Source organism: Loxodonta africana, chromosome 5 (assembly GCF_030014295.1).
Source record: "Loxodonta africana isolate mLoxAfr1 chromosome 5, mLoxAfr1.hap2, whole genome shotgun sequence".
Lineage (NCBI taxonomy): Eukaryota > Metazoa > Chordata > Mammalia > Proboscidea > Elephantidae > Loxodonta > Loxodonta africana.
Genome location: NC_087346.1, coordinates 58337702 through 58364780, shown reverse-complemented (window position 1 = coordinate 58364780; position 27079 = coordinate 58337702). Strand labels below are relative to the sequence as shown.

At 37.8% G+C, this 27079-nt stretch overlaps 1 protein-coding gene across 2 annotated transcripts in view; it reads left to right on the top strand.

The window, feature by feature from the left end:
• Positions 1 to 21437, top strand: part of GRID2 (glutamate ionotropic receptor delta type subunit 2) — a 1644765-nt gene extending 1623328 nt beyond the window's left edge. For both annotated transcript variants that reach the window (XM_010594048.3, XM_003414078.4), the window contains 2 exons: positions 18092 to 18332; positions 20892 to 21437. In XM_010594048.3, the coding sequence (XP_010592350.1) occupies positions 18092 to 18332; positions 20892 to 21314 (664 nt within the window). In that variant the 3' untranslated portion in view covers positions 21315 to 21437. The remainder of the gene's footprint in view (positions 1 to 18091; positions 18333 to 20891) is intronic.
• The last annotated feature ends 5642 nt before the right edge of the window (positions 21438 to 27079 follow it).

Sequence of the window (27079 nt, the reverse complement as noted above, 5' to 3'; positions counted from 1 at the left end):
TTGTTCTGTTGTACATGGGGTTTCCATAAGTCAAACCCAACTAGACAACAACTTATAACAGCAACATTATCGTTCTATTCTTTGGATGAGAAACACTGAAGCTCAGAGGGATCAAGTCCTAGTGTTGAAAAGGTTAAGTGCTCAGCTGCTAACTAAATTACCCCTGTTGCTATGGTAGTGTGCCCATTTATTGTATATAGAGTGCCATTACTTGCAGCAATTCGCATAGTTTGACTTCTACCTCAACGATCCTTTTATGAGAGGGTATTATCTTTTTATTCTCTTCTAGATACAAATAAACATAGAGTAGTATCTAGTATTGCTTACTACCGTATAATACACAAGGTAAATATTCCTACAATTTTCAATCTTCTGAGCAACTTTGTAGCCAATAAATAAAACTGGCTACTCAACCGTGGATAGCAGAGCATTCCCACAATTACTCATCAAATCTCTTTAAATATATCAGTTCCCCACTTAGCTGCATTGCTTTCATTTGTAATTCACTGAGATTTGGGATAGATTTGAGAGACTTATTATGTCAGGTTTAAGGTAAAGTAAAGAAATAACAGGCTTTGCAAATGCCTACATCTCATGGACACAGGATTGCCAGACCTACTTCCAAATAAAGAGACCAGGCACTCAGTCCCGCTGACAATTGTTATCAGAACTGAATGGTACTCAATTTTTATCAAGCCTCTTCTCTGAGTTACTAAAGCCTCCCATAGTATCATCAAGTGAGTAAACATTGCTGTGCATATAGCTCTTGCTATTATGATAGAAAATAGCAAGTAGCTCTCGTGAGCTTGCACAGCAACTGTGGGAGTCAACATCCCTTTGGTAACAGCAGTATATCCACGACAGTTCATTTTACCTGGCCACATAGATTCGTGGGAAGACAGACTATTCCCTTTATATCTATTGGTAAATTTTCTTTCTAATAACTGCTGAAAACTTCACTCCAGTAAGCAGTTAGTCCTGCTGGTTGAAGAAAATAGATACATTATCTGAGGTAATAGATAAGTCTCATTAAGAAGATGGAATAGACTAATTCCCAGCATATCTCCCAAGCGTGGGAAAACTAAATTGTGGAGGATAGCAGTAACACATCAATTATCGTTTCTGCGTGGAATTAGATGTCTCACTGTTACTTTATACCACATTATGTAATTTTTTGTAAATAACCATTTATATCAGAGTTCCTCAGTGTGATGCCTTGTTAAAAAAAAAAAAAGACAGCAACACTTTTGACTTTGTAATTAGACTTATTCCTGAAAGGACCTAAGGAATTCAGGTATTCTATTTAAAATTGATGTCCCTGTCTTTTAGCATATGTCCAAAGACTATGTGTTAATGTTAGCCTAAAAACAAATGCTACAGATCTGATAGTATTACTCTTTTAATAGAGCTTGGCTCCTACTCACTAAAATAACCTAGATATAAAAAAAAAAAAAAAAGAGCTATTAGCATTCAAAATAAAGTCTTTGGAAACTTGTTGTTAAATAATGATTTGTAATCAGTTTAAGTATTTATAATGCCAATAAATCCAAGTAGTTTATCAGGTTTTTGGAATAGAAGTGGTCGTATGTGAAGTACTTGAAAACATTTGTTTTCTTACGTAATTTAAATATCTTTCCCATATTTCCCATACTCCTGTTTAGACAATAAATTTTGAGTAGCAAATGCTTTTTATCTAAGACAATATTATCCCAAATTCAGAAACTGCACATCACAGAGGTTGATGAAAAGAAATTACAAAGTAGAATTCATGCTTAAAATGTCTAAGTAAAGAGAAACTAATTGTTTTCTTATGGTTCTAATCATCTTGAGAAAAGTTTCTGTTACATTACTGTCTTAACAGTCTTTACTAGAGAGCTCGAAACGCTTTTCCAATAGGGGTACAATAATGACAAATAGGATACAATGCACTTAAAAAGTTGAAATAAAGCTCTTTAAAATTCTTTAGATTTTTTATCTATGAAAATGTGGGCAAATCATACTAAAATTATTTTCCTAAAGTTGTACTATTACTGACTCTTGACTAAGAGTTTTAATTAAGTGCACTGAATCTATCCACCAACTTTAATACAAACATGACCTAAGTTTTTTTTAATTATATATCATTATACAACCTCTTACTTAAGAGATGTCATTTGCATCATAAAAGAATTCTCCAGTTATTAAAGTACCTACTATTAAAAAAAAAAAAAAAGTACCTACTATAGCATCTCTTAAAATAATGAATTCCTTCCTTATGTTTAAATTGTGATTCAACTTATAGAAAGTTCAAGGTTTATTTAAATGCTCAGAAGAATGTTTTTGCCTTCAAAAAGCATCCTTTTCCATAATCTTTCTCTTAACTCTGTGCCATTCAAGAACACATATCACAAACTTTATCCCATTTTACACACACACACTCCAAAATTCTCTTATTTTATGGTTTAGTTGTCATACTCCAAGATATAAAAACCTTCATAAAATATATACAACACACTAAGCAAAATAAGTTTGACTTTATGACAATTTTTCAAACATGCATTTGAAAGGGCTGCATAAGAAGATAGTGTGTTGCTGGCAGAGTGACTCTAAGCCGGGATGATCACTGCCAGCTTCTCACTGTGGAATGAAAGAATTTTTCCCCTCTACCCTATAACCCAAATATCACACTGAGCTTAAGGATGAAGCTGACATTTTAAAAGATCACCAAAAGTGTTCTCTTTCCAATTGCAATTATGCCCTCTATCTCAGTGGGAGCCATTGTCTGGGCCTTTTCAGCTCTTCAGCATCTTTCTGGCTTGCTTTCATAATCCTGATTATCTATTCATTTGCCGCCCAGCACTCATTTTATGAAAGATCATGTCTGCCATTTCTATAATGAGCGCTTGACTTTTACTGCCAGCATAAACACATAAAATATATAATAATTAAAGTTCACTAGTCACCAAAATCTTGAGATTTGTCATGTTACTAATTTGATTTTTCAAGCAATTGCTTCCCTGTGAACAAGGCTAATTTTGCCCCATTAGACAGTGGAAGACTTGTGGTGGAAGGGGATGACTCTAACCTAGAGAGATCAGTTTGAACGGGTACCCTGTATTTCAACTCAAGGTTCATCTTCAACCAAATAACATATCCGTACAATATGATGATTCGTAAGGACAACAAGCATCTCATCAAAGATTAAGGCAAAAAAAATTGTTTTAAGCATTAAAGATTAAATAATGCACAGTTTTCAAAATAGTTACCAAAAAAAAAAAAAAACCCAAACGCATTGCTGACAAGTCGATTCTGACTCATAGCAAACCTACAGGACAGAGTAGAACTGCCCCATAGGGTTTCCAATGAGCAGCTGGTGGATTCAAAACTGCCCACCTTTTGGTTAGCAGCCAAATGATTAACCACTGTGGCACCAGGGCTTCTCAAAATAGTTATTTAATACATATCATACCTTTTGAAGGTGTTGTTTAAGCTCTAAGGAACAGGTTCATGGGGTAGCTATGGAAGCCTACATAATACAGATTGGAAACTTCACAATATTTTTACTTACACTAGTAAAGACATGGTATTGAGCACTGATTCCTCATTTTGAGCACCCTTCCTTGTTTTGATAACATTGTTGAAGTCCCCTAAGTGCCTCCTGATAATGAATTCATCTGACGTTTACTCTAATCACAGAGAGATTAATGAACTCATGCAATATTCATATGGTTCTCTGGGGACATCTGGACATGTTAGTTGGAGTGTAATGTTTGCAAGTGGATAAAATGGAATATGCGTTTTCCAAGGGGCTTGAGTAGTCAAACCCTCAGTTAATAAAGAAGCAGGAAATAAAGAGGCAGCTTCCACTTATAGAGGTGTTCCTTAGGGATAAAAAGATCTTGATCGGCTATTGGAAAAAGCACAGAAGTCAGAAGCCCTGGGATTCAGAGCTGTCTGCACCACTACCAGCTGTTGGCCTTCGGAAATTTTCGTCTCCTCTGAGCCTCAATTTCCTCAGCTGTAAAATGAGAACCTAAAAAAGCCAGCCTCTTTAAAACCTTCTACGAGAATAAGGGGGTGAGCAATAAATATAAATAAATGTAACTGTCCCCTCACAGGATTATTTTAAGCAGTAAATCAAATAATGTGAAACATTTTTGATGAGTGCTTTACAGGCTTTGCAGCATTGGGTGTGCATTTATTACTGTTGTTATTGTTTTAGAAAACAGGTACTCCGGATAAAGTTTACAGTTTATTTCCCATAAGCAGAAAAATGACTGCCTTAGGAAGGAAGACATTAGTTATTACGTTCTTAATAAGTAAGTTCAGAACTGACCAGTGAAAGATTTTATCAAATTATCTTATTTAAATTTGAAAGTGAGGCATCAGATTTGAAGCAACACAGGAAACCTCTTTTTATGCAGGTCTCTGATATGAGGCAGCCCGCAACAATAACTGAGAGTATAATTAAATCCAGCCCTGTTGATTGGGTCCTGCATAAGGGAGCTGAGCAAGTCTCTTCACCTCAGTGGGCAGTAGTTAAATATGATCTCATCTCCAGACCTCTTCCAGTGCTAACACATCATCATTCTCCTTAATTGTACATAGTAATGTCTTCACCAACTCTGAAAAATGCCTTGTTAATTTACAGTACTTCTAGTCAGATTTAATTAAAAAACATTTTTACATCTTTTGATTAAAAGGCGTACCACCTTTTCTGCCTCAGTCAATTGTCTTATTCATTCTTATTAAACCAGTCACTTCCTTGAAAATTCTTATTAGCAGTGTAGCATCTTCTCATATCTCCTTGCTTTACAGCTAAAGCTACCATTACCCAGAAGATGATCCCGCAAATGTAGGCCTCAGACAACTAGTATGATCTGATCTTGAGTAATTAAGGCACTCTTTTGGTACATAAAAAAGAGTACATAAGACAGCCCTAATCTGAGGATAAATGGCCAGATGGATAGTCCAAGACAAACCAAGGAAATGCAAAATTCACTTGAAGGATTATGCTGTCATTATCAATATATGGTGTATACATGAAATTCTTTCTCAATGTAGCCTCAAATACAAATTCAAAACATGGTATCTCTGTACTCATTTAAAGACACACACATATTAATAACATAGACTGTCATGGATTGAATTGTGTCCCCCAAAAATGTGTGTCAACTTGGGCAGACCTTGACTCCCAGGATTGTGTGATTGTCCACCATTTCGTCATCTGATGTGATTTTCCTATGTGTTGTAAATCTTACCTCTGTGATGGTAGAGGGTCAGCAAAAAAAGGAAGACCCTCAACGAGATGGATTTACACAGAGGCTGCAACAATGGGTTCAAGCATAGCAACAATTGTGAGGATGGTGCAGGACTGGGTGGTGTTTCATTCTGGACCACTTGACAGCACCTAACAACAACATGCAGTTAATGAGGCAGGATTAGAGACAGTTATGTTAATGAGGCAGGACTCAATCTATAAGATTATGTTGTATCTTGAGGCAATCTCTTTTGAGATATAAAAGAGAGAAGCAAGCGGAAATACAGAGTGACCTCCTAACACCAAGAAATAAGAGCAGGGAGCAGAGCGCATCCTTTGGACCTGGGGTTCCTGAGCTGAGAAGCTCGTAGACCAGGGGAGGATTGATGACAAGGACCAGAACCAAGAGAGAAAGAAAGCCTTTCCCTAGAGCTGGCACCCTGAATTTGAACTTCTAGCCTCCTAAACTGTAAGAGAGTAAACTTCTGCTTGTTAAAGCCATCCCTTTGTGGTATTTCTGTCATGGCAGCACTAGATAACTAAGACATGCACTATTATCGTTGTTGTTGTTGGGTGCCATCCATTCAGTTCTGACTGATAGCTAGCAACCATATGCACAACACTGCCTAGTTCATCCTCACAATCATTGATATGTTTGAGCTCATTGTTGCAGCCACTGTGTCATTCCATCTCCTTGAGGGTCTTCCTCTTTTTCACTGACCTTCTGCTTTGCCAAGCATGATATCCTTCTCCATAGATTAGTCCCTCCTGATAATATGTCCAAAATATGTGACACGAAGTCTTGCGATCCTTGCTTTTAAGCAGCATTGTAGCTGTACTTCTTCTAAGATAGATTTGTTCATTCTTCTAGCAATCCATGCTATATCCAATATTCTTTGCCAACACCATTATTCAAAAGTGTCAAATTTTCTTTGGTTTTCCTTATTCACTGTCAAGCTTTTGTATGCATATGAAGCAATTGAAAATACCATGGCTTGGGTTAGGTGCACCTTAGTCTGCAAGGTGACATCTTTACTTTTTAACACTTTAAAGTGGTCTTTTACAGTATATTTGACCAATGCAATATGTCTTTTGATTTCTTGACTGCTGCCTCCATGGTCATTGATTGTGGATCCAGGTAACATGAATCCAGTATTTTCTCCAGTCATCATGATGTTGCTAATTGGTCCAGTTGTAAGGAATTTGTTTGCTTTATGTTAAGGTGTAATCCATACTGAAGGCGTAGTCTTTGATTTTTATCAGGAAGTGCTTTAAGTCCTTTTCACTTTCAGCAAGCAAGGCTGTGTCGTCTGCATATCAAAGGTTGTTAGTGAGTCTTCCTCCAATACTGATGCCTCATTCTTCTGCATATAGTCCAACTTCTTGGATTATTTACTCAGCATAGCGATTGAATAAGTACAATGAAAGGATCAAACCCTGACACCTTTCCTGATACTAAACCACACAGTACCCTCTTGTTCTGTTCAAACGACTGCCTCTTGGTCTGTGTACAGATTCCACATGAGCACAATTAACTGTCCTGGAATTCCCATTCTTTGCAATGTTATCCATAATTTTTTATAATTTACACACAATCGAATGTCTTTGCATAGTCAATAAAACACAGGTAAATCTCTTTGTGATATTCTCTGCTTTCATCTGACATCAGCAATTACATCCAACATTCCACATCCTCTTCTGAATCCTCTTTAAATTTCTGGCTTAAATTCCCTCAATATAGTTCTGGAAACATTTTCGAGTTATCTTCAGCAAAATTTTATTTGGATACGATAATAATGATGTTGTTAGATAATTTCGGCATTCTGGTGGATCGCCTTTCTTTGAATAGGCACATATATGGATCTCATCCAGTCAGTTGGCCAGGAAACTGTCTTCCATATTTCTTGGCACAGATGAGTGAGCACCTCCAGCGCTGCATCCGTTTGTTGAAACATCTCAATTGATATTCCATCAATTACAGAAGCTTTGTTTTTGCCAATGCCTTCAATGCAGCTTGGACTTCTTCCTTCAGTATCATCAGTTCTTGATCATATATTGCTTCCTGAAATGTTTGAATGTCGACCAGTTCTTTTTGGTACAGTGACTGTGTATTCCTTCCATCTTCTTTTGATGCTTCCTGCATTGTTCAATTTTTGCCCATAGAATCCTTCAATATTGCAACTTGAGGCTTGAATTTTTTCATCAGTTCTTTCAGCTTGAGAAATGCTGAGTGTGTTCTTCCCTTTTCATTTCCTAGCTCCAAGTCTTTGCACATTTCATTACACTTTACTTTGTCTTCTCAAGCTGCCCTACAAAGTCTTCTCTTCAGCTCTTTTACTTCATCATTTCTTTCGTTCGCTTTAACTACTTTAAATTTAAGAGCAAGTTTCATTTTGGTCTTTCCTTTCTTTTCTGTCTTTTTAATGACCTTTTGCTTTCTTCATGTATTATGTCCTTGATGGCATCACACAACTCATTTGGCCTTCGGTCATTGGTGTTCAATGTGTCAAATCCATTCTTAAGATGATGTGCAAATTCAGGTGGGATATATACTCAAGGTCATGCTTTGGCTCTTGTGGACTTGTTTCAATTTTCTTCAGCTCAATTTGACCTTGCATGTGGACAGTTGATGGTCTGTTCCACAGTCGGCCCTGGCCTTGTTCTGACTGATGTTATCAAGCTTCTTCATTGGCTCTTTCCAAAGATGTAGTCAATTTGATTCCTGTGTCTTCCATCCAGGGAGGTCCACAGATGTAGTTACCATTCATGTTGTTGAAAACGGGTATTTGCAATGAATAAGTAGTTGGTCTTGCAAAATTCTATCATGCGATCCCTATCTTCTGTCACCAAGACCAAATTTTCCAACTACTGATCCTTCTTCTTTGTTTTCAACTTTCTCATTCCAATCACCAGTAATTATCAATGCATCTTGATTGCATGTTTGATTAATGCCAGGCTACAGAAGTTGGTAAGAATATTCAATTTCTTCTTCTTTGGCATTAGTAGTTAGTGCATAAATTTGAATAATAGTCATATTAGCTGGTATTCCTTATAGGCTTAAGGATATTATCCTATCAGTGACAACGTATTTCAGCATAGATCTTGAAATGTTCTTTTTGACACCATTCCTCTTCAATTTGTCATTCCCAGCCTAGTAGACCATATGATCGTCTAAATCAAAATGGCCAATACCAGTCCATTAAGCTCACTAATGCCTAGGATATTGATCTCTATGTGTTCCATTTCACTTTTGACAACTTCCAGTTTTCCTTGATTCATACTTTGTACATTTCATTTCGAATATTAGTGGATGTTTGTAGCTGTTTCTTCTCATTTTGAGTCATGCCACATCAGCAAATGAAGGTCCTGAAAGCTTGACACCATACAAGTCATTAAGGTCAACTCTACTTTGAGTAAGCAACTCTTTCCTAGTCTCCTTTTGAGTGCCTTCCAACCTGAGGGCCTCAACTTCTGGCACTATACCAGACAGTGTTCCACTGCTATCCATAAAGTTTTCGCTGGCCAATTTTTTCAGAAGTAGATCACCAGGTCCTTCTTCCCAGTCTGTCTTAGTCTGGAAGCTGTGCTGAAACCTGTCCACTATGAGTGACCCTGCTAGCATTTGAAATACTGGTGGCTTTGCTCCCAGTGTCACGGCAATACACAAACCACCACAGTACGACAAACTGAAAGATGAGGGGTTGAGCACTCGTATACTTAATTGAAAGGGCACTGGAATTAGAGTCATAACCTCTGGTTCTAAAACAGACTCTGATACTTTCTAATGATAGGATTTTGACCAAGTCCTTTAGCCTTCTGAACTTCATAGAGTTATTTATTGTGAGGATCTAAAACATGTCTGCAAACTACAACCAACAGGCCAAATCTTGCTCATAGTCTGTTTTTGTAAATAAAGTTTTATTAGGACACAGCCATGCCCATTTGTTTACATATTGTCTATGGCTGCGTTTGCACTACAAAGGTAAAGTTAAGAAGTTGTAACAGATACCACATGGCCCTTAAAGTGTAAAATATTTACTGTCTGGCCTTTTAAAAACCATATTAGCTTATGGAATGTAAGATAATATTCATGAACTTATTAAGAATGTCATGAAGTACTATTCACCTACATGATCTCAGGCAATCTTATCAGATTGTACTTAAAGCAACTGGCTTTTGGTTCAACCAGCTGTAAGAACTAGTTAAAAGTTCAATTTAAACAAAGGAAATAGCTTCCGTGTCTCCCTCAGGCTGTATGGTATTAGCAAGGTATTAGATGTTATCAATAAATATTTGTTGCTTCTAATGCTGATGACTAAGAGATCTTCCTGACTAAGAGATCTTCCTTAAGAAAAAAAATTGACTAACACCCAATTAATAAGAAGCTGATAGAATTTGTTTTTACAGCTCAGATGTTCAAATTGAGATATCAGTTATGCCAATCAGAACACCACTACACTTAATTGAACCCTTAAATCCAATCTTTGAAAAGTGCTTTTGCTTTAATCAGAGTTTACCTACATTTTCCAAGGCCAGAATGAAAGAAATAATGAATGAATGAAAAACCTATTGTGCTGACTTTTTCCTGAAAACAGTCTGCATAGTATTATTAATTCTTTCTGAGTAACCATGGAGAGGAAAATTTTGTGAGAACCCAGTAAACAAATTTAATAATGTGGCTGTTCTGGGCCGAAATAGATAAACTCACTGTGTTCAAACATAATTTTTTTTCAGATATTCCCAAATTCCTTTCTCAATGACAAGTGACATTAAACATTAATAAGTAATGGTACTCTATCCTAAATATCTTTCTAATTTTGGTTACATAAGGTTCATAAGTATGTAACAAATAAAAATATGTTTGAGATATTAAAAGAGTATACGTCCATCCTCACCAATCCCTACCTCCAGTTTGCCTCAGTACTTCCAAATCAAAGAGATACTTGAAGGTCTCAGATCATAAAGTTTCAATCATTAGGTAACAAGAATTCCCTTTCATTATTACGGTTCGAAAAGCCTGAAGACCTATGATTTAAGAAGAAGTAGAAAGAAAAGTCAGTCTTTTCTAGCCAGTTTGTAGCAGAGGGCAGGGGATGTGACAAGGGCAAGTGGAGGGGCATTTGATAGATTGCAAGATACACCAGAGGTAGAGGGTCTGATTCTTCCCTTCCCGTGAGGGCCTCAGAGGGCAGCTCACTGAGCACACCAGCCTCTGTATCAACAGGGAAGGCCTCAGATGGCTGAGAAGCCAGAGCAGCATGGTCATCAAAAGGCAAAGGTTCAATCTTCATTCCCAGGCCTCCTTTACTCCCATGTGGTGAATGGACCTGACTCGGAACCCTCTGCAGTGAGTGATAAGGTGACACCATAGTAGTGTCCGGAGGGCTACAAAATAGTCATGGGCTGAATGAAGAAAATGGAAAAAAGTCTACAGCAGCTCAGAGAGCCAAAGGAGGTCAAGTCAGCAGAGTGGAGCCCACAAACCCTGAAGTAGTTGAGAAAGACATTAGCCAACTTAGCAAACTTAAAGCCTCCACAAATGTTAGCACCGGTCACCAATTAATGTTTAAGGACTGGACCCAACCACATCACACCTCAAAGGAAAGTTGCAAAAGCAAATCCAAGGACCAGCAAGAGGCCAGCAACTCCCTTTCCTCCAGACCTCAATATGGAGGACATAATGTTGTCCTCCATAAATGCAAATATCACCTTGGAGAAGAACAAGGGAAAGGGGAGGAATAGGAAGGATTGAGTAACTCTCTAAAGTACATTAAGCTAAAGCTAAAGAGACATTTTAAATTATTATATCAGATTAAATTTTAAATCACATGGCGGTAAATTTAGTTTTCGTTCCCACTGCTCGGCAGGAACAGTCCTCCTGAAGAAGATCAATTAAGTTATAGGGGAAAGCAACATTGTCTTTGCATACCCAAATTGTAATATGAATAAATTCGCATTCATGCTACAATCGTATTGTTAGATCTAGAAGAAACATAGATGATAGTTTTACTTGGGTTCTAACAAATCTCTAAAACTAAGAGTCAGCTCTTCTCTAAAACTAAAAGAGTCAGCTCTTCTCTAAATAGTTACATATTAGAGGCAGTATGGGGTAACTGCGGAAAATGTGCTAGAAGACAGATCTGAGTTCTGGCCCAATTGACTACTTAGTATCTGTGCGAATCACTAAAAAAGTCACTTAATCTCTAATCACAGCTTCCCAACAGATGTGTCTTGGCTGATATACTAGGATATTGCTAAAATATTGATCCCTTCCATCCACAGGACAGCCAAGGCAAGGCCTGAGGCAGCTGGAGCCCCAGTCCTGACATCTCTGGCTGCAAACAGCCTCTGATCACCCCAGTGTGCTTTGCTGTACAGATTATTTTTGAGTGTGTTGTAATGTGAAAATTTTGGAGACTAACTGCCTCATATAAAGAATGGGGGAGGGAAAGGTGAACGGAATAAATGATGTCTGTGGTCCTTTTCATCATAATTGTTCATGTTCCTATGAATGTAAGGGCAGCTGATACTGGCACTGGTAAGAAGTATGTACCAGAATAGGTTCAAAGAAAGAATGGCAGTCACATGATGCTGACAGTAAGAATTCTGGGTTTCGTGTTTTGGTAGCCTACTAAATGCTGAGATGCTTTTATATATGGCCTCATTAATTCTCACCACAATAACCCTCAAAAGTAAATATAATTATCTCTCTGGGGTAATAAACATGACTCCCAATCACAAGAGGGTCACAGGAGTTTGCACAGAACTAGTCCAAGAAAAAAATTCCTGCACTTATTTAAAAAAAAAAATCTCTGATTGCCCCAAGCTCTTTCTTTGAAGAAGTGAATGAAAAGACAGGTGTCCTTCTTCTCAACCAGTATTTTTTTACAGTTGGTTCACCAAGGATTTACCCAAGGCCATGACTGCAGGAAAATTAGGAAGGAGTCTCTAGACTGCTGTAATATTCAAAGGCAGAATCAAAGTTACCTCGGTGGTAACTTTGCCTCCATCTTTCAGCAACCTGTTTTGTTATAAATAAATTAATTTAAAAATCGATTCCTAGAGTAATTAATGATTAAAGAAAGATGGCAAGTGGTCAATAACTACTGCAATTCCCACACACAAACGAGCCTATTATTTTCAAAGTAAGCAAAAGCTTTTCAAGACGAATGCCTCAAACCTGTTGAGCATTTTTATTTGAATACGAAACCTCCTGCTTTTGCTTCCCTACCTCCTTCCCCTGAAATTTGCTCATTTATAGCAATAAAGGATTTAATGCATGCAGAATTGATCTATTAACCATTTTGAAACTGAAGCTAGCTTTTATGGACTTCCAAGATTTTTCTGCTCAATGAGATTGCAGATGTTTTAACTCTTCTGGACAAAAGAAGGAAATGCATTGTTCTTGTCAGTGACTCAGTCATTCACTGATTTGTATGGGAATATAACTCGACAAATGGTTAACATGCTTGTCTGCTAACCAAAAGGTTGAAGGTTCGAGTCCACCCAGAGGCACCTCGGAAGAAAGGGCTGGCAATCTACTTCTGAAAAATCAACCATAGAACATTTTATGGAACGTGGTTCTACTCTGACACACCTGGGGTGGCCATGAGTCAGAATCAACTCAAGGGCAGCTTTTACTGGTACCAGAACACTTCCAAAGAAAGAATGATAGTCACACATGTTGACAATAATAATTTTGGCTTTTGAGTATTGGTAGTCTACCAAGCACCAAACAATGGTAGAGATGATTTTATATATGGCCTCATTTATTTTCACCACAATAACCCTCAAAAGTTAGTATTATTATTATCATTTAGGGTAAAATGGCAGGAATTTCTCTGGCTACACTCCAAGAAGAGGTTTTCAGCCGTCATACTCTAATACCTAGCTACATTCCTAATAGTTTTAAACCTTCACAGCACCAAGAAATCTACATGCATTTCAAATTCTCAGGAGGGTAACTCTGACGGCAGTAACATTTTGCTTTCTGTGAGCAAAGACTGCCATCTTGTGGATATTGTACATACAACACTATTCAATCATTCCATGGAGGCAAAAGTTATTGTTTTCTTTTGCTCGTTAGAATTTTGCAACTACATTCTTGCATTTGGTAAGCACACACACACACACACACAACAATATTGCTTATAATAAAAAGGCTAAACTTTCCTTTAGGTCTGTTTTTAAGTCACACTTACAAGTGCTAGTTGTGTTTTTAACATCTGAAAAGAGAAAATATCTCTTCACTTATGTAAGTATCCATTCCCTCAGTCTAAGTCAGTGCATTGTATTTTGGTAAACCTTCTTTACCTAAGCCTTAAAGTAGAGGTACCTCTTAATAATAAAAAGGAGGTGTGGGGAGACCTTTCTGATGTAATTTCCAGGTGCATTAGCTTTTGTAGCAATATTTTATGAATTCTAGGCTTAGAGAACACTTCCATTCCTTTCCAGCACTCCCATCCCATGCTGGCCTTTATTCCTAGAATCCGTTGTAGGCTATGCTTCAGCTGCTCTGTGTACCCCCAAGGTGGGGCCCTGTTGCAATTTTTTAGCCACCTGTGCTCCAGGGGGAGCCCTGGAGGCACAGCGGCCAAGAGCTCAGGCTGCTAACCAAAAGGTCAGCAGTTCGAATCCACCAGCCGCTCATTGGAAACCCTTTGAGGCAGTTTTATTCTGGCCTGTAGGATTGCTATGAGTCAGAATCGACTCAACAGCAGCGGGTTTGGTTTGGTTGGTGCGCCAGTGACCATGAGATCAACTTTATAAAGAGGTTTATGTGCTGCGATGATCCCTGAAGGCACCAGAGAAGTCCTTTGACTCCGTCCCCATAGTGAACACCCATCACCTAGTTTGCTGAACTTAAAATTCTGCAATAAAACAAATTCTTTTGACTTAAGGCCCCTAATTCCTATTAAAATTGAAAGAGATGAAGTATAGTGTACATACTTCAATAATTACTTTTTAAGCTAAAATATTTGCCGGATCTAGGAAAAAACACTGCACTGGGGAAAATGGGAGGAAAAAACAAAGAGACAGAGTAATTGAATGGAACATAAGGATCTCAAAACTACTGAGGAGGAGGCATTCAGGAGTAGACAACAGGTAGTCTTGAAAGAATATGTAAATTAATGAATGAGTGAGTGAGTGAATATGAATGGAGGATGTTAAAAAAAAAAAGTTTCACAGCGTTGCCCAGGTCAACCTGGCTGAATGTGAGGTCCTAGTGAAACCTAAACTTTGTATCCAAGGAAATGCCTGGCACAAAGTCACTCTTTAAATATTTATTGAATGGATAGATGAACACGGAAGCAATGGAATAAATTGGAAAATTGCATCAATGATCAGAAGTAAGAGTAGGGCCCAAGGGGAGCGTCCATTTACCAAAAACTATTGAGCACATTGAATCAATAAATATGTGTCTGCTCTGTGTTAGGCAATATGGAGGATGCTATGCATTTGTTCCAGAAAGGGGGACAGACATTAATCAAGTAACCACAAATAAATAAGTGCTATGAAGGAAAAATCTTACACTTCCACAGATACTGACCAATAAGATGTGGTGGCAGTAGGAGGGTAGGGAAACTCAGGACCTCATTTTGTGCCCACATTTTTTTTTTTTCTAGTGCCATCGACAACGTGCCCACATATATTCTCATAAATAAATGCTGCTGTGGTTTCCTTTTATTTCTACATATGCCTATAGTTTCAAATTTAAGAAAAATTAATCTTTCAGAGATGACTAACTTTTTCCTTCAAGGTGTCCAATGGTGCCCTGAATAAGCACCAAACTGAAGATTCTAGCACACATAAAGGATTTTACAACCTCTGTTGAATGGGGCATTCATGGGTAGGCCAGCAAGCAACTTTGATGTTATGATTACATATGTTTAAGATCCCTAACACAGTGCCAGAAATCCCCATAAGTAGTTGTTTCTTTGAATTAAGACATTATTTCTCAAGTGTGTTCCTCAAAGTCCTAGCTCCAGGTTATTAATGTACGTTATGCAAAAAGTAAGGAAAGGAGGAAAGAAGGTCAGATAAGTTTGGAAAATGCTGAATTAAAGAAAACTATGCAGGTTGTCTTTCTGTTGGACTTCTAAGAACCTTTAACAGGCTAACATATTTGTAAATCTCCAAGATAATGTTCTCAAAGTTAATGACCACGGTACCCTTTCCTCGAAGAGTCCCTCTAGGGACCTTTGGAATTCTGAAAATACAAAAATTTTTGTCTGAATAGAGGCTGGAGTAAGGGTAAAATGTAATCCGTTGGTATTCATAATCATCTTAGTAAATTCAATTAATCAAATGCTCTGCCTTTTCTGTGAAACACTCTGAGGAAACGTAACACTAGACAAATCAATTTCATTAGAAGAAAGGAGGAAAGGCACAGGTGTGGGGAAGGCTCCAGCACAGTGCTGATCCCGGAAGGCCTGGATATAGTCTGCATGGAGCACTAAGGGTGAACGGTGGGAATAGCCAAACACCACAGACCAGGTCTCCTCAGGCTGGTCTTACTCTTGTTATCGCAGGCTGAGTATTGACCGCATCACCAACACAAAATCTCCTTCCCTTTTTCATTTTGCTCGTTGTCATGGATTGAATTGTGTCCCCCAAAAAACATGTGTATCAATTGGCCTGGGCCATGATTCCTGGTATTGTGTGATTTTCCTATATGTTATAAATACCGCCTCTACGGTGTTAATAAGGAAGGATGGGTGGCAGTTGTGTTAGTGAGGCAGGACTCAACCTATAAGATTGGATTGTGTCTTGAGGCAATCTCTTGAGATACAAAAGAAAGAAGCAAGCAGAGAGACAGGGGGACCTCATACCACCAAGAAAGCAGTGCCGAGAGCAGAGCGCGTCCTGTGGACCCGGGGTCCCTGCGCAGAGAAGCTACTACTAGTCTGGGGGAAGATTGATGAGGGAAGATTGATGAGAAGAAGGCAGACAGAGAGAGAAAGTCTTCTGCTAGAGCTGACACCCTGAATTTGGACTTTTAGCCTACTTTATTGTGAGAAAATAAACTTCTCTTTGTTAAAGCCATCAACTTGTGGTATTTCTGTTATAGCAGCTCTAGATAACTAAGACAGTCATTTAGAGATGTAGATAGGATAAAACAGTTGAAAAGGTTATCACCTACAGTGAATAATTTACCCCCCTTGGAGCCCGGGTGGCCTAGTGGTTAAGAGCTCCTTGGAAACTCTATGAGGCAGTTCTACTCTGTCCTTTCGGGTCACTCTGAGTCTGAATTGACTCGGTGGCAATGGGTTTTTTAGATACTTTAGTTCTTCTCTCTAAAGTTCTAAGCAGTCTCACCGCTAATAATCAAAGATCTGGAGCAAGAGTACGAAGACAGGTACACGAATCCTAACTATGTAAAAACGATTAATCAAGCTAAGAAAACGCTAGATAAAATATATTCTGTTCCCTTATCTTGATAGATATACCTGCACAATCACTAGAAGGCCAGGTTTGAATTTTGAATTTGCACAGCTTGGAGTTCTGCACCGACCCATGCATTGGGAGTCAGCCTCTGGCCCTGCTTCTTCCCACCTCAGCTCTTGTCATGCACAGTGAAGGGTCTCCCACACTGAGTTTGCACAGCTGACCTCTGTCCATGCTTTCTGCAAACTCCACCCCTTAGACTCATGGTGCACCCACCCTTAGCTGAGGGGCCTGCTCTCAGGAGGAAGTATCTGAGGAACAGGCCTGGGAAGCACACTCTGAGCTCTTTCGGCAGGAAATTCCAGGGTATCCTGAGGGTGGTGCAGACTGTGAGCAAGCACATGGCCTGACCCTCCTTGTCCTGTGAAAAGGGTGCACCTGGGAGGAGGGCCAAAGCTAGGCAGGTCTCAGGTGGGTCTGAGGAGTATTTGGAATTGAAAATAAAACTTCTGTGGAAATGACACTTAAAAAGCTGCAGTCTTTGCAGCTGGGGGCTGAGGAAATTTCTTATTTGCGGTTAACCACTTTTGAAAGCCTCTAGTCAACTTTTCTCCTTGCTCTCCAAGGTAAGATTATTTTCCCCTTGGCATTAAAAGGGAAATTAGATCAGCTGTGTGGAAAACCAAAAACGATATATTTTATCAACTTCAAACTTGTCCCAAGGCTTTCTCCCACGCTGTGTTAAATAATAGAAGTCTTTTTAACTGAATTTCTTTGTGTGTAGCATATGCTGGGTGACATTACGCCAGCATCTTGCTCTAAGCAGCGAAACGTTCTTCGTAAAAGTACTAGGATCCAGAGCACCGTTCTGAGGGGAAGGAGCACAGAACTGCAGCAGCTTGAAACCACATAAAAACGGTGCTTCTAAAATGTGAAAACGCACTGCAACAAACCAGGGCTGAAATAGTTAGAATTATAGAATGAAACAAAAAAAAAAAAAAAAAAAGAGGGAGGGAGGGAGGAGGAAGGAGAGAAGGAGGGAGGGAAGCAACTTTGACAATTAACAGAGCAGTGGCCATGGCGTCGACTCCAACTCATGGCGACCTCATTGTGTATCAGAGTAGAACTGTGCTTTGTTGAATTTTCAATGGCTAATACTTTGGAAGGTACCTCTGGGTGGGCTCAAACCTCCAACCTTTTGATTGGCTGCCAAGTCTGTTGACTTTAACCATTCGTATCATCATAATGTTTGATTCCATGGATGTATCACTATAATGTTTGATGCCTGTAAAATCAAAGCAATATTGTTTTGGGTTTCCTAGCGTTGCCTCTGCAAGCTGATCTATAGATTCATTTCGACTCGACAGCTGCCATCCCTTAAAGGTGGAATTATATACGAATGTGTTGTGGGCCAAGGCAATAACTATGCCTGTAGTAACACATGGTTGTGTTCTTTACCCTAAGGATTCTGGAGCTTCAGCAGAATGGTGACATGGACATCCTGAAGCACAAATGGTGGCCTAAGAACGGCCAGTGTGACCTGTACTCTTCAGTGGACACAAAGCAGAAAGGAGGTGCCCTGGACATAAAGAGCTTTGCAGGGGTTTTTTGTATCCTGGCTGCTGGAATTGTCCTCTCCTGCTTTATAGCCATGCTGGAGACGTGGTGGAACAAGAGGAAGGGCTCCCGAGTCCCATCAAAAGAGGTACTTGATTGAGACCTTCCTAAGTTGAACCAACAATCAGGCTGTATTTCCGGGCAGGATAATCACAGGAAGAAGATAATGAGTTAGAGGTAGTTCATGGGAAATTTCTTCCTTGAAGATTGAAAATAAATTTGGGAAATGTAAAAATTGCTAAGACAAATACCAATGTCCACTTTAGGACATCTAGCTAAATGAAGAGGAGACTACAGTGTTCTAAAGACTAACAAATTCGTGTGTTATACGCAGCCTTGAAATTCTTCCAGATCACAGGATAGACTTTAATCCCATGATTTTTAAAGGCTCTGTTTCCCTTGACCAATTCACAAAGATGCTTACCACTTTATTTCAGTTAGTTGTTTGCCTGGAGATGAGCAATCCTAAAATTAAATAATCAGAATTTTCTCTGCACCACCAGTGGCCGTTTCTCTCTACCTACCTGTAAACCTATTACAAATGATCTTATGGTTTTGGCTCTTTGATGGCCCAAACTTACCAAATCTACGTTGTAGAACTATCCAGAATTCACTGTTTGTCCTTCGCTCTGGACTCAGCTTGACTCCAGAGCCATATTCATTTTTTTCAAGAGCTTTGAAAGAATAACTGCAAAAGTACACATAATGATTTCTTTTAAAGAGGCATATGCCTTGTTTTCATCAAAAAATATGGGTTCTATAAATTATCAGAGAAAATCCAAAGTTTAACTATTTGAGTCATTTATTTCCACTAGAGCAAAAAAGTGAAAATATTTTAAATAATGAAATCATACCACTAAAATTTCACAAACGGAAATGAGAAAACAGCCAGAGTTTGCTGAATGATCTAATTTGCTGGATAGTTTCAAAGGACAGTTTTAATACTCACTGTAAGTTGAACTTTCAGTAGCCAACTGATACGTAGCCAGGGTCCTCAGTGGAACTGCTTTAGTGCATAAATCAAAATGACTGCCATTTGCATATGAATTTTTGCATGCTGGTGTGTTCTTCCAAACATCGTTTTCTCAAATAGTCTAAGGATTCCTTCCTACCACCTTATTTATATTCAAAATTGTTCAGCACTGTTTATAAGGAAAAGTTTGGCTCAGCAAAGATAAATTTTCGACTTCTACCTGTTTGAATCATCACAAATTCTAAATTAGCGGAGTATGAGTTAAAAATTACTCAGGTTTTATTGTAGTGTTTGCTTTGTGGAACAACTTTAGGGATCTATGTTGACATTGATTCAATGCAAACGACCACATTAATGCAGCATTATAGCCGAGATTTCATATTCTCAAAAATCTGGAAATGAAGGACTCCTGAAGCTCCTTATATTTTGAATGACTATATATGATATTAAATTTTTGCATTATTATATCTGTTGAGGGATGACTATATTACAGATGCTATGGGAACCATAAAATTATCTCTCTCAATCCTCTAAATTCTCAGTGATAATATTGCATTAATGGATATTTTTTATTGGATTTTGAAATGAGAAAGAAGAAGGAAAAACAGTGATGCACATCAAAATATTTTTCACTGAGGAGCACTATAATAGCACCATGAAAAAAATGCATGCTCCTTTCTAACTCAGGACAGCTAATCTGGATCCCAAGAACAAGTATTTTCTCTTCTTATGATTAATAGATATTTTTAATCCTCATAAATTTAATTTATTGTGCTTGGCCATAAGTAAGACTGATAACAAGGACAAATTTATTTCGTGTGAGTTTTGTTTTTCAAATATTGGGCTTCGGTGCTTATTTTTTTAGTGAAAATCCTAAGATATTTATGAACTGGTTTCAACAACAACAAAAATCTGAGATTTTATTCCTTTTTTATTTATTAAACTCCTTTCTTACCAAGATGCATTAGCATACTTCAAAGTATCTTTGCTTTGGAGCCATTTAACCTAAAATGGGCTGTAAATTAAAGTTGTCACCCACATATCCTGACTTTAAGAGGTCTCTGACCTCACGAAATTGCCTGATGCACTGTTAGATAGCTAGAGTGTATGAAATCCCACAACAGAAGCTGACTCTTTTGTGTTGAGTGGTACCCTCTCTAAACAATCTCCTACATCTCTGGCCTACGAAAGAATGAGTGGTGGAAAGGAACAAAAGCACAGCTTGGCATGAGACACCCTGAAACAGGAGGAGGCATGTGTAAAGAAGTTGGGGTCAGGGGAGTGGGTGTGAGTTGTTCAAACTATACTTTTTCTTTTTAAATTCTTTCCAGGCCTGTCCCTGCTCTTAGAGAATGGCAATCACCCGTCTATAGCTCCCATATCTTTGTAGTTGCATGTGTTGTATGCTCACTTTAGAATTTTTACTGAAAGAAGAATATTTATTATAGATAACCTTGAGGACAGGGATCATCTTAGAATCATATTGGTACCCCCAGAACCTAACACAGTGCCTGGCTCATATTAGGTGCTCAATAAATATTTGTTAAACGAATAAACCCCAAAGTTCAGTTAATTACATATCATGTTTGCTGAACTACTTTTTTTTTTTTTTTTTTTTAATACCATGAGAGCTAGTACTGATGAGAACCTTATCTTCTTTTTCTTCATCTCCAGGATGACAAGGAAATTGACCTGGAGCACCTCCATAGACGTGTAAATAGCTTGTGCACAGATGACGACAGCCCCCATAAACAGTTTTCCACCTCGTCAATTGACTTGACCCCTCTGGACATTGACACTTTGCCAACACGACAAGCACTGGAGCAAATCAGTGATTTCAGGAACACTCATATTACCACAACAACCTTTATCCCAGAGCAGATCCAGACTCTTAGCCGCACACTGTCAGCTAAAGCTGCCTCTGGTTTCGCTTTTGGCAACGTGCCTGAGCACCGAACTGGCCCTTTTAGGCACAGGGCACCTAATGGGGGCTTTTTCAGGAGTCCTATAAAAACAATGTCATCTATTCCTTATCAACCAACTCCTTCTCTGGGGCTCAATCTGGGCAACGACCCAGACCGAGGCACCTCCATATGAGCATCTGATAAAATCTCTTCACTGTTTCTTTTTTAGGACTCCCTTTGCAAGGAGCAACTGTAATGTTGTGGGACTAACATGGATGTAACATTAAAAAAAAAAAAATCAGGATTATTAGTAACAATTCTAGTTCTTTCTCCCCACCTTCTCCCTCCTCTCTCTCCTCTCTTTCTGTTTTTTCCTTTTCTTCCGGCACATCTTCCTCTACTTTTTTTCATTATTCAATGTGTTCCCCCAGAATATAGTATACTAGAATCCTATTAGTCTGCTTTTCATATACTGTACTTCAAGTATAGGAAATGTGCACTGAGTATACTAAAAGCATATGCAGGATTAATTTTACATAAAGGCCTCTCACAGAACGTTTCTCTATTTTTAAGATATATACTTGCAATAACTTCAGTCTTTTCACGTTCTTCTGCTGCATCCGTACAACGCTCCACTGCTGTTGAGCATCCTTTAACTGTGGACCAAAGGCAACCCCTGCAGTGTTCATAAAACAATTTAAAAACCATTCAGGCCACGTAATAGGAGAATGCAATTTTGTAGGGTTACAAAAAAGCCATTAATACGCCAGTCAAGACTACAGTTAAAACTACGCTTGCACTGCAACAGTGCATATGACCTTTATGTGATTGTACAGTATTAACGTTTTTTCTTATGTACAGTAAACTTTATCACATGGCAGAAGCCTCTATTGTGTTAAATAAATTAGTTACTCATATATATACATATATATGCACCTATATAATGTGTATATATATAAAAAGGCGGCCATTGCTATTGCAATTCATTTAATAAAGCTTTAGTTTTTAAAAGAAAAAAAAATCAAGTATTGTATACAGGAACTATGTATAGTGCAGGGGGTCTTTTCAGTTAGAAAAGGCAGGTTGCTTTAATGTTATTCTGACGCGCATTGTTTGCCAACAGAGAATATTTTATACTTTTGTTATTAAAACATCCAGGGCGATTTAATATTTGTTCCTAGATGTAACTCATTTGAATAGGTTTTGCATTTGTGTATAAAGCTAACCTTGATAATTTTACTTTTAATTAATTATCTAAATGGGAAATGCTATTAGCTGAACCACATCTACCACAGCACATAGAGCTCTAGAGGAGTTGGAACATAGATCAGTGAAGGTGAATAAATTCTCTTCCAAAGCCGTAAGCCAATCGATACAGTAACTGTAGTGGGGGAGAGGAGCCCTTAGGAAGTATTGATGTGGCCTTAATTACCGCCATATGTTATCCTAAAGAAGAAAATCAAATAACCACACTGGGCTCTCAGTTTAACCCCCCTTTTCTATTCAGTTCTATTTGGAGGAGTCATATATTTTTTACATTAGTGCCGAGTGTACAGAAGGATGACAGCAAAAAACAGTGCCTGTTTGTGCACAACCCTTTTAAAGTAGCATTCATACCTGTTAGAAATGTAGAATGAACTTCGTTTGTAATCCTTAAATTAAAACGTGGTGAGTAGGAAGCAAGAACTTATCCTGTGTTTCTAGGCAATCATACACTTACGTTACTCTAATTCATCCCGTGGCTAGGATCGATATAGGAATCAACCTATGTGATTTGCTTTAGGGGAAATTTAAGAGGTATATTCTTAAGGTATATTATATTTTGATGCTAATTCTGTTCTGGGGAGCATCTTGTACTGTTACTGTTTTTGTACTAAATCTTCAAATATTGTCTACTGTGTAAGGCAGAAAAATTTCTTATCATGCAAAAACCATTTTGTTTCCAGGGTAACAAGTACTAAAGTGCATGCACGACTTGTTTTCCCTTGTAACATTCATGATCTCATCCTCAACTCTGATTTTAAAACAAAACAAACCTTTACAACAAGCTATGTAGGGACATACCAGATGTTGCAGTGATTTTAGCTATCAACAAACTGTTAACCATGTACAATATTTAAAATAGGCCTATTTTGATGTATTGCCTATTATACAAATACACAAAACACTTTTTGGAGGCCTCAGTTATGAGTGGCAGAGCTTTCTGTGTATAATTTGTCTAAATAATTTGTCTAATAAAAATGTTTTCTAAACTTGCTTTCATACTATTGAAGTCTTAACTGTAAAATTTGAAAATGCTTACTCTTTCACAGATGGAACTGAATTTTTCTAAACGTTTATCTTGAGTTCATTAAAGCATAAAACACATTAAGCTTTACTAGCAGAACTACGCCAAAATGAGTGATTCTCTAAAAACAATGCTAAGTGATGTCCAACACCAATGAAAGACTGTTTTTGTGTTATTTGGGACTATTGGAAACAATATATTTTATTTTCTTCTTGGAAGTCTCTGTGAGCACTTTTTTGGGAGCTATTTATCCTTTTTCATGCAAACAACGCAACCACTATAACAATAGCAGGATAAAGGTTTGTTACCAAAAACAAACAAACAAACATTAAGGGTAACTATTAAACTTAGAATTTATTTATTAAAAATCACTTTGCCATTAGACAAATATCCATCATGTTGAAAATATTAATTTGGAAATTAATTTGGACTCCAAGAATTATATTCTGCATTTGAACAACATTAAATTCTTCCAGCATTTAACTCTTGCAATAGATATATATTTGAAAATATATTCAATTTAGATTAACATCTCTACTGTTCTAAAATTCCATAAGAAATCATTTTTAAAACGTTGAAACTAGGATGAACTTTCGACACCTAGATCATCTCCCTCATTTTACAAATAAGAGAACATAAGCTGCCAAGAGGCTGTGACTTACCCAAAGGTTTGACAACCTAAGACATAAAACTGGGTTTTTGTTTTGTTTTGTTTTGTTTTTAACTATACCGTGTTTCAGGCACATTCATGCAGATCCTTACGGATTGCAAACTTATGGATGACTCATATCCAATGCCTTCACCAAGCCTCTCATCAAGCCTAGGCAGCAAATCTCTAGCAACTTCCTTCTTGTTTGGGAGTACATGAATCATTTGACCCAACTGCTCTTTTTTACAGACGAGAAATGAACACCTTAAGTTACTTACCCAAGGTCATAGATCTAGCTGGTGTCAGAATGAAGGCCAGAACCTACTTCTGCCTGGCTCTGGTTCCTTTAGCTCATTGTTTTCCCTGGCTGGCACTACTTACACCCACACTGCTATTTCAACACAAGGCTAATACTATATAGCCAAATACTTTCATTTCACTTACCCAACTTATTCCATTGGCGAATGATAAAGACATCTGGTTGTCACTTTCACCACATCAGAACTTATATATAGGTTTGGGTTTAATCATACATATATTAAAAAATGTAAGACCTCATGTCTTCCTCATACATCTCAAACTACAAGCAACTTGTCATTTTTTAAATTATGTTATTTTTTCATCTTCTTTAATTTGGGATTGGTTATCATTTGAATAAGTACTTTAAAAATAGATTTTGTTGAATGGCACTATGCTTCATCAATTAAAAAGAGTATTTAAAACAGATGAAAAGACCCATTTTACCCTACATGATCCTCTAACTCACACAATTGGAATTATTGTTATATAACGAGTGTTACTTTTATATATAATCATTACTATTAAAGCATGATAATTTGGTAATTTTTACTATTTTTTAATATAATCAGAATTTTGGAATGGCAAAGCATTCTGGATTTTGAGTATAATAAATAAGGCAGACAGAGCTAAGAGCGTACTTGCTGGTAAACATTGGTTTTATCTTTAAATTTACATCTCTTGATAATTGACAAAATACAATGGGCTCACTAAAAATTAGCTTCTTTCTAAAATATTTTTATTTCTAAAAATAAATCTTGTAGCCAACCCTTGTGACCCAATATGAATAGATGGCTAGCAATTATGGCCCTAATTATTATTTCAACAAATATTTTAGCAGATGCCCTCTCATGAAGCAGCATATGTGAGCTCCTTTGGTAGAAATGCCTTACTTGACACTGGAAAATAAGAAAATAAAGCTTCTTAGATTTGGCAGGTTTAATTTAATTCTATTCATCTTTACTGAGAATCTATTATGTGAAAGCCACTGGGCTAAGTAGTTACCATATTTTTACACAAATAACGCATGTGTTATACTTTTTTTTGCCAACCAAGCATTATATTCGTAGGTGCGCTATGCACATTATACGTGTGGATATGTTGTTTGCAAAACAAAATACAGTATACCAAATAAAACAAACCAAATCCATTGCTGTTGAGTCGATTCCGAATAGCGACCCTGTACAACAGAGTAGAACTGCCCTATAGGGTTTCCAAGGCTGTAATGTTTACAGAAGCAGACTACCACAGCTTTCTCCCGAGGCACAGTTGGTAGATTCGAACCCCAACCTTTCAGTTAGTAGCTGAGCACTTAACCACTGCGACACCAGGGCTCCTCCTAAGAAGTTACACATGACATAAATAAATACATATATTCAGAAATGCATCTGAGTATGTCCTACCACCCCAGCTCTGTCTTACCCCATATAGAAATGCAGGATACACAAGCTGCCTTCCAGAGTGAGTCACCTAATATCAATATAGTCATCTTTGAGCCTGGACAACCTAACTGACTGGAACAAGTTTTCCTGAAAGTTTTCAAAGGCTAATTTAGGCTATCTTCTTAGGTGCAGACCTCCTCCACAAAAAAGACTTGAGAATTTCCCAAAATGCTGGACCACTCTAAGTTAAATTTTCAGAAAAGTAAAACCTACCATAAGCCACAGGCAAACTACTAACCCTTCACTCTTACCAAAACCTGCATACCATTCAGAGACTGACTCCTCCCCTCAGATATCCACCTCCCTGCAGAACACGTGGTGGTAATTAAATCTCTACATTGGTTCAAACAACTTTCTTCAAAGGACCATACACAGTACATCTTATCCAGGATCTTTTTTTAAATTGAAGCTGCTGCAGCTAAGCCTGCTGGCCACCTTTCCTGTCATCTAAGACACCATACAGTGCTACCTATGGGCCCAATGAACGAAAAGTGTTTTTTACAGGCTACCCACCATGACAACAGCCTCTGCCCCATACAATCTTCCAGAAGAATAGAAGCTTCATGTTTTTGCTCCATATTATAGAGCTGTGCAGAGGCATGGAATAGTTAAAGGACATAATGATTCAGCCTCTGACAGGAATAGAAACGGAAACTGAAAGAGCTGTCGCTCATTTCCCCACCTGAATTTCCCAAATTCCTGTTTTTTCAATAGTATTCACTTATTCTCTTTCCCTGTAATATTAATGACAAAACAAAAAACATTCCAACTTAAGACCTTCTTTCCCTAGCTAAAAGTCCTATCGTGATTTGCTATTATACACAACTTAGGACCAGGTGTCGCCTTTGGACTAATTTTGCACATTTCATAGAATTCCTTCAAAGTGGAGAGGAGACACTCCACTCTGGCTGTGCTATATGGACACCTTATCTACCTCCTACTATAGACATTTTTGTCTAGGCTTTGTGAGGAATGAGGACCTGGTTTCCTTTTCGAGAAACTGCATAGGTTCCCATCTTGAAGTGGAAGCACATTTCAAAGATCTCAAGCTATCTGTGATGTGACAGAAAATTCACAAAATTTTCAAGACAACGTTACTTCAAATCATCATTAATCAAAAACAAATTAAGGTTTCATAACAGCTGCTTTATATGGAGAAAACGTATGTCACAAAATCAAAGAAAGATACAATATCAAAACGAGAAAAGGGATGGAAAGCATTGCCTTTAATAAGTAATTTGCCTGCCACAAGATTTGAAATATGAGTAGAAGGCAAACTTTAA